General features: G+C 46.9%; 2 protein-coding genes across 2 annotated transcripts in view; one reads left to right on the top strand and one right to left on the bottom strand.

Annotated features, from left to right (window-relative positions):
• AQR (aquarius intron-binding spliceosomal factor) overlaps nt 1–436 on the bottom strand; it is a 108234-nt gene extending 107798 nt beyond the window's left edge. The window contains exon 1 of the mRNA XM_005299972.3: nt 75–436. Coding sequence (XP_005300029.1) covers nt 75–158 — 84 coding nt within the window. The 5' untranslated portion in view covers nt 159–436. The remainder of the gene's footprint in view (nt 1–74) is intronic.
• A 982-nt stretch (nt 437–1418) lies between these two features.
• Nucleotides 1419–3651, top strand: LOC135983152 (myb/SANT-like DNA-binding domain-containing protein 1). The gene is made up of 2 exons (XM_065593248.1): nt 1419–2090; nt 3085–3651. The coding sequence occupies exons 1-2, from the start codon at nt 1538–1540 to the stop codon at nt 3555–3557; spliced, it is 1026 nt and encodes a 341-aa protein (XP_065449320.1). The 5' UTR covers nt 1419–1537; the 3' UTR covers nt 3558–3651.
• Nucleotides 3652–12123: the final 8472 nt, after the last annotated feature.

The following is a 12123-nucleotide window of genomic DNA, read 5'->3' as shown; positions in this document are numbered from 1 at the left end:
CGGTCCTCCTCGCCACGGCGCTCGGCCGCAGCACGGGGCAGATATTCCCCACTCCGGCCCCTCCCCGTCCTCACCTGGGTCACGAACTCCGCGTTGATCTGCGCCACGGTGGGCGCCACGATCTTCTTGGGCTGAAGCGAAGCCGCCGCCGCCGCCATGCCGAAGCGCGTAGGGGGTCCCGGCGCCTCGGTCACCCCGTCTCCTCCCGGTAACCGGTCTCGAGGCACGATTGTTCTGTTCTGTTCCGCCCCCCCGCTCGCCTCGGCCGCTGGTCTCGCCCCCGGTCCGACCCCGAATGGACTCTCCGGCCCAGAGCCTCAGCTCTCCCCGCTGAATTACTCGATTTACACCTGGCGCTTGCCGCTTGGGTCAGGATAGCGGAAGTTTAGAGAGAAAACGGAAGCAGAATTGGCGTCATCATAGAATCTCCTGGGCTAGAGAGGCAGTCCGGCGAGGCCATAGAGCTCGAGCGCTCGTTGCTAGAGCGGCAGTTAGTGGGCGACAATTCGTTGGCTGCGCCACCTGGTGGGCACTCAGTGTAACTGCAGCAAGATGGTAATCCGCGCCCTCCTCCCATACCCTCTAGTTTTTTTTGGCCAGGTGAGTCGGCTGGGAGCCTGTGCTGCTGTGGGAGCCAGGAGGGAGTGTGGCTGTGACAGGGTACCGTCCCATTATACAGCACAGCTCAGTCTCCTCCTTGCTCACAAATCCTGCCCTGTGCCCCTAACCCAGAGATTGGGGGCAGGTGCTGGGGTTGCCCTTTAACCCCATCACACTATTCCAGGGACGAAAAGTATGAGGGGTAAGCAAGCGGTGCCCAGGGAAGAATAGCAGTAAGAGAGCCAATGGCAGCTCCTGATCCCGGTGCTGCAAGGGAGACGGCTCTCTCCCCTACAGTGAGAAGGCAATGCCTAGGGACCAAGAGGCTCGTGCTACCAGTTGTAAAGAGGGAGCAGAGCAGCAGGAGTGAGAGAGCTCAGCTTCCCCAAGCCTATTTCCAAACAGAGCAATTTTCATGTATTATTAGTGATTCGTTTTTCTTCCACACCTGCCAATGTAACTCGCACTTGCCTTTGCCTGCAGCACCACCCCACTGAGTGGCTGGATAATGTAAGAGTTTAATGAATCAGCAACGGCAGCCAACTAAGGCCTGGTCTACACTAGGCGTTTATGTCGAAGTTAGCGCCGTTACATCGAATTAACCCTGCACCCGTCCACACCGCGAAACTATTTAGTTCGACATAGAGGTCTCTTAAATTCGACTTCTGTACTCCTCCCCGACGAGGGGAGTACCGCTAAATTCGACATGGCCATGTCGAATTAGGCTAGGTGTGGATGGAAATCGACGCTAATAGCTCCGGGAGCTATCCCACAGTGCACCACTCTGTTGACGCTCTGGACAGCAGTCCGAGCTCGGATGCTCTAACCAGCCACACAGGAAAAGCCCCGGGAAAATTTGAATTCCTTTTCCTGTCTAGCCAGTTTGAATCTCATTTCCTGTTTGGACATCGTGGCGAGCTCAGCAGCACTGGCAACGATGCAGAGCTCTCCAGCAGTGATGGCCATGCAATCTCAGAATAGAAAGAGGGCCCCAGCATGGACTGATCGGGAAGTCTTGGATCTGATCGCTGTGTGGGGCGATGAGTCCGTGCTTTCCGAGCTGCGATCCAAAAGACGGAATGCAAAGATCTACGAGAAGATCTCTAAAGACATGTCAGAGAGAGGATACAGCCGGGATGCAACGCAGTGCCGCGTGAAAATCAAGGAGCTGAGACAAGGCTACCAGAAGACCAAAGAGGCAAACGGATGCTCCGGATCCCATCCCCAGACATCCCGTTTCTACGAGGCACTGCATTCCATCCTAGGTGCGGCCGCCACCACTACCCCACCACTGACCGTGGACTCTGAGGATGGGATATTGTCCACAGCCGGTTCCTCGGACATGTTAGCGGACGGGGAAGATGAGGAGGACGAGGCAGTCGACAGCGCTTACAACGACAGCCAGGATCTCTTCATCACCCTTACAGAGATCCCCTACCAACCGTCCCCAGCCGTTAACCCGGACACAGAATCTGGGGAAGGATCAGCCAGTAAGTGTTTTAAACATCTAAACATTTATTTTTAACAAAACAGGAATATTAAGAATAACAGAAATGGGTTTCTCATGATTAGTTTGCCCTAGGCGCTTAACGGTTCAGTCATGGGCAGTGCAACTATTGAAAAAAAATCTAACGATGTCCGGTTTAGCATGATTGTTCTGCCCAAGCCACTCTACTGTTTAGTCCCTGCCAGTGCAGCTACAGTAAAATGCGGTCTATATGTCCGGGGATAGAGCAGAAATCCTCCTGGGACATCTCGAGGAAGCTCTCCTGGAGGTAATTGGAAAGCCTTTGCATCAGGTTCCTGGGGAGAGTGGCCTTATTGGGTCCTCCGTAGTATGAAACGTTTCCGCGCCATGAGACAATCAAGTACTCATGGATCATTGCCCTGCAGAGCAGGGCGGCATATGGCCCTGGTCTTTGGAGGCTTTCCCGAAGCATTCTTTCTTTCTCACTGTCTGAGATCCTCATCAGGGTGATGTCGCTCATGGTGACCTGCTTTGAATTAGGTAGGGGAATGTTAGTGTTGGGACTGCTTGCCCGTTCCTTTACTGAACTGTAACCGCTGGTTTGCAGCCACGCGGTGGAGGCGGGAGAGGGGCAGCATACAGGGATCTTTCCCGGGGACAGCCGCGAGAGGGTGGGACAGGGGCAGAGTTCCTGCTTGCTGGATTGCTGGCAGCAGGGACTGGCATTGCTTTCAATGTGAAAGGAGGCCAGTGCTACTATTAAAGTTTTAAGCTGCCACAAGTCTACGGCTTACCATGTCTGCCTGCTACACAAATTCCGGTGTCCTGCCCCGCTTCTCAGATCTGCAGTGCAAGACCCCAGGCACTGAATGCGAAGGCCAAGAATTCGACCTTGTCCTGAGTGCGCATGTGAGAGGTGCTGTGCATGGTCTTGTTCACAGAGAAAGACTATGTTCTTTGTTCACAACTACATTTATCTTTCTGAGGAATTCACTCCCTTTTTCCCATTCCCACAGCCACATCTGCGACTGTCTCACAACCTAGCCTGGCATCACACTCCCAGAGGCTAGCGCAGATTAGGCGTAGGAAGAAGAGGACACGGGAGGACATGTTCTCGGAACTTATGGGCTGCTCCCGAGCCCAGGCAGCACAGCAGACCCAGTGGCGGGAGAACTTGTCCCAAATGCACCAAGCACACATGGAACGGGAGGAGAGGTGGCGGCAGGAAGACCAGCAGGCGACTCAAACGCTGCTTGGACTACTGAGGGAGCAAACGGACACGCTCCGGCGCCTTGTGGATGTTCTGCAGGAACGGAGGCAGGAGGACAGAGCCCCGCTGCAGTCTCTCTCTAACCGCCCTCCCCCGCCACCAAGTCCCATACCCCCCTCACCCAAAGTGCAAAGAAGGAGGGGCGGCAGAGTCCATGCAAACTCTCACTCCACCCCTGCAGACAGCTCTAGTAGAAGGCTCTCATTCCCCAAAATTTGACAAGTTCTTTCCTTCCCGCCTCACACAAGCCCCCGTCCAAGTTTCACCTCCCAGTTTCATGTGTAGTTGCTAATAAAAAATACGTTTCTGTTAATTACTGTTTCCATCATGTTCTTTTGGAGGAGGGGGGGAAGGGGGGGGAAGGAGGTTGGTAATTGGACAGGACAGTCACCTTTAGCAGGGTACATAAGCGGGGGCAGGTCCAGCAGCAGGGCACATACACAGTGCAGTCACTAGTTACCCTGGTCAGTCTGGGAGGTGGTTTTCATGTTCTGTGGTGGGGGGTGGGTTGCTCTGTGACTTTGTGGCGGGGGAGGGCAGTTACAGATCTTATGCGGCGGTCCTTATCCTGTATCACAGAGCCACGCAGCAGGGGATCTGTAACCGTCCTCCCCCTGCCACAAAGTCACATAGCCCCCCCATACACACAGTCCCGATCAGGAGGGGTGACAGGCTCCATTGAAACAACTAGTCCACCACTGCGGAGCCTGTCAATCCTGGAGTTTAGAAGCGTCATTTGCGTCACTACACTACACTACACCCGCTCCCCACCACAGTCTGCGTCCCTGGTTTAAAACATTCCCGCGAAAACAGTAATAAAGAAAACGGTGTTCATTAACAAAGTAGAAGTGATTTTATTTCTAAACGTGTGTTGGAAGGGGGTGAAGGGGGTATGTAACTGGAGAGGATAGTCAACATTAACTGGGTAAAGAAACGGGGGCAGGTTCAGCTTCTCTGTACACAAACTTAAAAGTCACAGGTTACCCTGCTCACTCAGGAACCTAGCTTTCAAAGCCTCCCGGATGCACAGTGCGTCCCGCTGGGCTCTTCTAATCACCCGGCTGTCTAGCTGGGCATAATCGGAAGCCAGGCTATTTGCCTCAACCTCCCACCCCGCCATAAAGGTCTCCCCCTTGCTCTCACAGAGATTGTGGAGCACACAGCAAGCTGCTATAACAATGGGGATATTGGTTTCGCTGAGATCACAGCAAGTCAGTAAGCTTCTACATCTCCCCTTGAGACGGCCAAAAGCACACTCCACCACCATTCTGCACTTGCTCAGCCGGTAGTTGAAGAGTTCTTTTTCACTGTCCAGGGCGCCAGTATAGGGCTTCATGAGCCAGGGCATTAGCGGGTAGGCTGGGTCCCCGAGGATGACTATAGGCATCTCCACATCCCCAAGAGTTATTTTGTGGTCCGGGAAGTAAGTACCTTCCTGCAGCCGTCTAAACAGACCAGAGTTCCTGAAAACACGAGCGTCATGAACCTTGCCCGGCCATCCCACGTAGATGTTCGTAAAACATCCCCTGTGGTCCACCAGTGCTTGCAGCACCATGGAAAAGTAGCCCTTTCTGTTAATGTACTGGCTGGCCTGGTGGTCCGGTGCCAGGATAGGGATGTGAGTTCCATCTATGGCCCCACCGCAGTTTGGGAATCCCATCACTGCGAAGCCATCTATGATCACCTCCACGTTTCCCAGGGTCACTACCTTTGACAGCAGTACATCAACGATTGCCTTGGCTACTTGCATCACAACAACCCCCACGGTAGATTTGCCCACGCCAAAGTGGTTCGCGACTGACCGGTAGCTGTCTGGCGTTGCAAGCTTCCAGAGGGCTATGGCCACTCGCTTCTGGACAGTCAGGGCTGCTCGCATCCGGGTGTCATTGCGCTTCAGGGCAGGGGACAGCAATTCACAAAGTTCAAGGAAAGTTCCCTTACGCATGCGAAAGTTTCGCAGCCACTGGGATTCATCCCAGACCTGCAGCACTATGCGGTCCCACCAGTCCGTGCTTGTTTCCCGGGCCCACAATCGCCGTTCCACAACATCCACATGACCCATTGCCACTGTGATGTCCTCGGCGCTGGGTCCCGTGCTTTCTGACAGGTCTGTGCTACTCTCAGACTTCAGTCCCTCACCGCGGTGCCGTAGCCTCCTCGCCTGAGTTATCTGCATCTGCCTCTGGGAAAGGTGGATGATAAGCTGCGAGGCGTTGAGAACGGCCACAACTGCAGCGATGGTCGCAGCGGGCTCCATGCTCGCAGTGCTGTGGCGTCCGCGCTGTCACTGACTAGAAAAGTGCGCGAACTGATTTCCCGCCGGCGCTTTCAGGGAGGGAGGGCGGGAGTGATGGACGGATGACAACAGTTACCCAAAAGCACCCTCGACACATTTTTTTACCCAGAAGGCATTGGCGGCTCCACCCAGAATTCCAATGGGCAGCAGGGAGTGCGGGAACTGTGGGATAGCTGCCCACAGTGCACCGCTTCCAATGTCGACGCTTTCCCCGTTAGTGTGGACTCACAAAGTCGAATTACTGTCCTTAGTGTGGACACACACGTTCGAATTTGCAATATCGATTCCAAAAATTCGATTTAAGTAAAATCGAACTACTCTCGTAGTGTAGACATACCCTCAGACCCAATGCTTCAATTCACACTTTAGAGGCTCATAGTTATTGCACTATAGGTCTCCAGTTCAAATTCATGTCAGGCCAAACAGTGTCAGTTATACCAGCAGATCTCTGTCAGAGAAAAGACACAGTAATACTACAATATGGAGGAGATTTTACAAGCTCTAATGTCAAGGGGACAAATTCTCATCTCATTTATGCATGTACAGCTGTGAAGCAGTGCAAAGGAAGTGCTATTCCTGTCAGGTTTTGGAATTGGGTTGGACAGAACAAAGTCTCCAGCAGATTGGGAATTCACGGCACAGAATCTGGCCCAGGAACTTCCAACTCTTTGTGGTCAAAGTAAATGTATCTTGTCACCTTTTTAATATATGCTGTACACTATTTTCTGTTAATGGCTGTGGTGTTAAATTTTACATTTTAAAATACATATTTCAATGTGCCAATACTAAATGCAGGATAAAACCAACTGTGCTGGCATCTTAAAAGGTTGTGACATTAAATTGTATAAGATTTTAAGCCTGTTTCCTGATTTTGCATTTGTAATATGAAGAATATAGAATAATAAGAAATAGATAGTAGCTTGATGTAGAACAGTGGTAAATTCACCTCTAAAATAAGTGGGGGGGAAAAACACTTCTACTGATGACACAGAAATTGTGTGTGATCTGAGCAACTTAAACTCATGGTGGAGCTAAAACTTTGAATTCCCTGATGGTCTTAAATTAAACTTCAGGTTATTTTTAAAAACCTCATATCACTACATTTATTTAAATTTCAGTCCTACCTATTCATTTTAGATTTTACCATGTACTACTGTACCCCAGAGCCAGAATTATCCTTTAGAAATGAATTATTTCATTGTCATCTCAGTGCAAGTTGCTCCTGTTCCATCATTCATTTAATAAGCCTCATCTCCTATCACTAAGAGATCTGGAAACATAGCAGGACTCCTAGATGTTATGTTAATACACAATAATCATGTAAGATCCCTAATTTGACTTCAGATGTTCTGTAAAATTTTGTGTCTGGTATATATAGACAAATATTGAGCCTGATTCACATTGAGTATGTTACGATGTTCTGCACTAGTACATTGTAATCTACCCCAAGTAAAGGACAGAGCAAAGCTGTGCTATTCCAGGAGCAAATTAGGGACTGAACTGCAATTCTGAGGGTCATAAAATGATCCCCTTCCTACCCCCGGCTCCTTGGAGGCCTTTTTCTGACACAGCTTGCTTCCCTTTCTGGGGAGCAGCTTATTGGGGTGGGCTGCACAGCCCAGGCTCCATCTATTCCCTTCTCTGCCCCTTAGGATTATCAGCCCAGTGGTAGCTCTCCCCCACACTGCTGCCAGCGATAGGGAAGCCTGCACAAGGAAGTCCTTAATGACGTATATATAGTGGAACCAATAATTGTTAGATAATATGAGGTTTTTAATGCACATCAAAGTAAAATACTACTATCAAGAGTGATGTCTAGCTGACAATCACCACAATATAAAACTTTTTCAAGTCCAATATGCAGTCCTTGGGTGTCAGACTTAAAGAACTTGGAGAGATACAATTAATTATGGATACAGATATAGATGAATATAGTGCAATAGTAGATGTATGGGTGGGAATTGGCATGTCTGTCATTTTCAGTTACCACAAATACGTGCAGAATATGTATCCCTTGCAAGTGCCTAAACCTCATTAAATGGAAGGCTATTGAGTAAGATAAGATAAAAGGAAATGCCCACTTTACCCATCACACTGTGTTCCATATTATCCCACACGATTCACCATTACTTAATGTAACATGACAAAATTGTACCAAAGATGTAAAGAAACTGGGAATCTTCCTGTTGGGTAAAAAGGATCAATAGTAGTGAAATAATTATATGAACCTGGGAATCCTGCATTCACAGAGTCCTGAAAATAGTTTTTAGCAACTCACTGCAGATCTATGGAACAGAGTTTTATAAGACTAACTTGAGGGGGGGGGGGCATATATTTCCCTTCTCAGTAAACAGATAATACTGTGACATCAAGACATTCTAATGTAAACAATTTATATTTCAAAAACCACTTAAGATTCATCTGATTTCAGTTCCTTTAAAATAAAGTATGGGAGGTGGGGAGAGTAATTCAAAATGTGTATTATGTTTGCCGTAAAGAAACAGAAGCAGACAAAATATTTTCTACACAGCAAGCAGGAGACTTCTGGGATCAGTATTTTTCCACAGCAACAACAACTAAAGGAAGATGTGGGGATGTGGAACCTGCAAACACTAATCCCAGCCAAGTAAACTGCTTTATGAGTTGTCTAAACATTGGTAATTTTTGTTTCAGTTTTTAAAATACCATAATCCTTCAGTGGCAGCAACAGAAATCCTTAGTGGTGCCAGAAATATCAACTGTCAGTACGTGTTGTCCTCCATGGTATATTACTTACAATAATACAGGATGCTTTCTTGTAATAGGCATGTTTCCATGGTGCACAGGAGACTAAAGAAATGTTAAGCTTAGTCAAAAACCAACTAACCACTATGCTGATGTCTTTATATGGTAATTCATCTGGATCCCATTTTTAATTTCACCACAATTCTCAATCTTCTCCTTCAGAAAGAAATGGACAACAAGTGTCTTTCAAACTGATTTTCACTGAGTTTCAACTTAAGCCATCTGTTTAGTATCCTTTACCTGAAGGGTCCAGAAGACTTGTGCTCTTTAAAGTAGGCTTCTAGCTCTATCTTGTTCACAATTATACGTGAGCACAAGTTCTTTGAGGGGCATCCCTCTGAGAAGCTCTTCAGTATAAGGGAACTCCACATGTGATAATATTCAAGAGGACAAGCCCATCACACATGCACACACACTTTTTTTTTAATCTTGGAAGGAAAATGCTTACCAATATGCAGCAGTTTTTAATCAAGAAAGCCCAATAACATCAAAGAGCTTTTGAAACAGGTACTGAGGGGATGGGGGAAAGGGTTGGAGAAAGAGAATGTTATTTAAATAATATGCAAAGGAGAGGGACATTCTCTTTTAGGAGGGGCAGGGACTCCACAGGGGAATCCTGTCTGTGGAACTTGATGGATAAATGTGCTCAACCAGCTCCAGGTAATCTGAGATCATATGTGGCAGGCATTAGAACTTCTTGAAAAAAGTCACAAGAATCTTTTATATTGGAAAGTGTTAGGCAGCCTAATAATAGGGGGTGCTACCAGCTCCCCATCTCGTAAGCTTTGGTTTTACTTTATTTTTGTGGGACTCAGTACCCACAGAAAAACAGCCACTACTGAGTTTATTCCAATTCAGTCGCGTGTCACATTGTTTTCACTGATGTGTGTACAGTATTTGTCTAATTCCAGTAGTTTCATTCTGGGTATATCTCATTAAATAGTGAATGTGGGTACTTTCAAACATGATGCCTCAGTTTAGTAACAGATGCGTCTTAAAATATTTAGAACTTTCAAGTGTAAAGAAGCCTACAGCGATGTTCTGGTTTGTTGTATAAAAACGTAGGACACATTCTGGGCAGTGTTCTGCCCTTGATTCTTTTGTGCAAAACTTTTGGGCGGCTCCAGGCACCAGCCTCAAAGGCGCGGGACTGGCAGTTCACCCGCAGAAACGCCGCCGAATCCACATGACTGCCGTGCTTTGAGTGGCAAAAAACATAGAGCCGCCCCTGGCCATAGGAGTGAGGGGTACACCCAATGAGAGGGAGGGAACATACGTTACTGCATGCCACTTTTAGCTTCCCCAACGCTATGAATTGATTTGGCTTCCAGCTCAAGTTAGAACAGCCTCAGAACTGTTTTAGTTTTCTTAGCTTGTGATATCTCCTCAGCGGGCATTACATAGGATATGTCAGACTGGATCAGACCACTAGTCAATCTCATTCAGAATCCTGTGTCGGACAGTGGTCAATACCAGATACTCCAAAGGAAGGTGCAAGAAAGCATGCAGTTATATGGTAACTTCCCAGGAGGGATGGGGGCGAGGTACACTTCCTCCAAAAACAATAATTTGAGATTGAAAGGATAGTTTAAGCCAAAAACTTTACTGTAAGTGCTCACTAGTATAATTCTGGCTATTCTTGCCCCTTAGAGTCTGTGAGGTGGTGGCATCAATGGTGGCTTTATGCCTATCAGGGATTCCTCTGTGCTAGGAGAATTCATCCATAATAGGGCAGCCTTGTTGGATCTTATGATCTGTCTCAGTACACATGTGGAAAATACTTCTTAGTTACTGTGTAATAGCAAAATCCAGAGTATATTTTAGACCAAGTCCTCAAAAGAGCATGAAAATGGCACACTGTCATTTTAATTATCTCATAGACATGTTGTACACAAATTATATTAAGGGAACACTAGTGTTCCAAAGTCAAACACTAAAGAGTTAGAAAATGCCAGAATTTAGATTGAAACAGAGAAAGTAGATGAGATAATATCTTTTATTGGACCAGCTTCCTAACCTCACCAAGTTCATTGTCAGAAACAAGGTCACCACAGACGAGGACACACCAACTCAACTCCGCTACTATGATGATCAATACCCCCCACAACACACTTTTCAAGAATCATAGGTCCCACACATGCCTATTACAAGGTGTGGTGTACCTCATCCGTGCATTAAATGCCCCAACAACTACTAGGTGGGTGAAACTAGACAATCACTATCCTCTCAAATGAACTCACACAGAAAAATGATAAAAGATAAAAACACAGTATCACCCAAGGATGAACACTTTTCACAAAGTGATCACTCGATAACCAACATTGAGTCCTCATCCTTAAAGGAAACCTGCACAACAATTTCAAAAGGCAAGCCTGAGAACTTAAATTCAGAACTCTGCTAAACACAAAAAAACCCCCATGGACTTAACAGGGACACTAGTTTTATGGCTCATTACAATTTGTAACTCAACGCACTGCCTGCTAACTTTTCATTGCCTACTTCATTTTAAATGGTGTCCTACAGCACGTGTAAACACCTTATGCATAACAATCTAACCCTCCTTAGCTTAAGTGATTTATGCTTAACAATCTGTCACAATTTATATTTAGCTTAGACACTCTGATTTCCTTCCCCAGACCTGAAGAAGAGCTCTGTGCAGCCCCAAAGCTTGTCTCTTCCAACAACAGAAATTGGTCCAATAAAAGATATTACCTCACCTACCTTGTCTCTTGGATCCTGGGTTACAAAATGGCTACAACAACACTGCAGAATCAAGACTGCCTGTGAAATCTTAGTTCACCTCTCCCCACCCCCGTGCAAATTCATTATAGTACATTTTTAGTTGCATGTTCACATACTATATTTTATACAAGACGGCTGCCCCATTCAGACCAGTTCTTGAGATGACTCAGGGTTGTGTGTGAAGGAAGCTATCTATAGGACCCCAACTCACTTGTTACAGAAGTTGGAAGGTGTACAGTGAATGAGGCAGGGGATTATTACAGACAGAGAAAGGACATTTTCATCTTTATGGTCATTGAAGACTGGATCCTACCCTTGCCTCTACCATAGAATTCCTATATGATGCTAGTCTTGTCACTTAAACCAAACTTTTCACAGAGGTAGATCAAAGCACATTAAGGAACTTTTAGTGCACAGTGGCAGAGTACACATAGACAGTTACTGCACAGCAGGGACTAGTGGAAGGAAGATTTACACCACAGCTGGCTGTGCACTAACTGCGTGTATAAACAATTCCTCTACCACCAGATTATTGCCTGATTGGCCAGGATGACCTGAAAAATGGAGAGAGAACACACACAACAAAAGAGTAGCAGTACAGATACCCTTAACACCCCTTTTACTTTTAGTCCTAGGTTCTATAAGTTCTGTATGTTCCATGTTTCTCAAGTATAAATAAAACCTTTTTTCTTTTCAGGAAACCAAAGTTAAAGTTACCTTTAAAAAGAGGCAAGACCCAGCCCAATTCATGCCTAAACACTCGCTGGTTCAGTACCTTCTTTTTCAAGGATCTGGCAAGGGTCTCCACCCTGCTCCTAGGATCCACTTTAGCTTTCCTGGGTTACTTGTCAATCTCCACACTCCCAGCTTCCACTACATCATCTGTTAGGAAGTACACCCCTTAAAATTTCTCTTTTCCTGCCCCCTCTGGAATAAACTGGGTCTGCCTTATATAGGTCCCAG

This window comes from Chrysemys picta, chromosome 4, assembly GCF_011386835.1.
Source record: "Chrysemys picta bellii isolate R12L10 chromosome 4, ASM1138683v2, whole genome shotgun sequence".
Classification (NCBI taxonomy): domain Eukaryota; kingdom Metazoa; phylum Chordata; order Testudines; family Emydidae; genus Chrysemys; species Chrysemys picta.
The sequence above is the reverse complement of the archived record's forward strand: the minus strand, read 5'-3'. Positions and strand labels throughout refer to the sequence as shown.

Excerpts from the sequence above, each read along its gene's own strand:
- LOC135983152 (XM_065593248.1), top strand. The coding sequence starts at position 1,538 with ATGCAGAGCTCTCCAGCAGTGATGGCCATGCAATCTCAGAATAGAAAG. Across the intron at positions 2,091-3,084 it reads ATCTGGGGAAGGATCAGCCA|CCACATCTGCGACTGTCTCA; the intron begins GTAAGTGTTTTA and ends CCATTCCCACAG.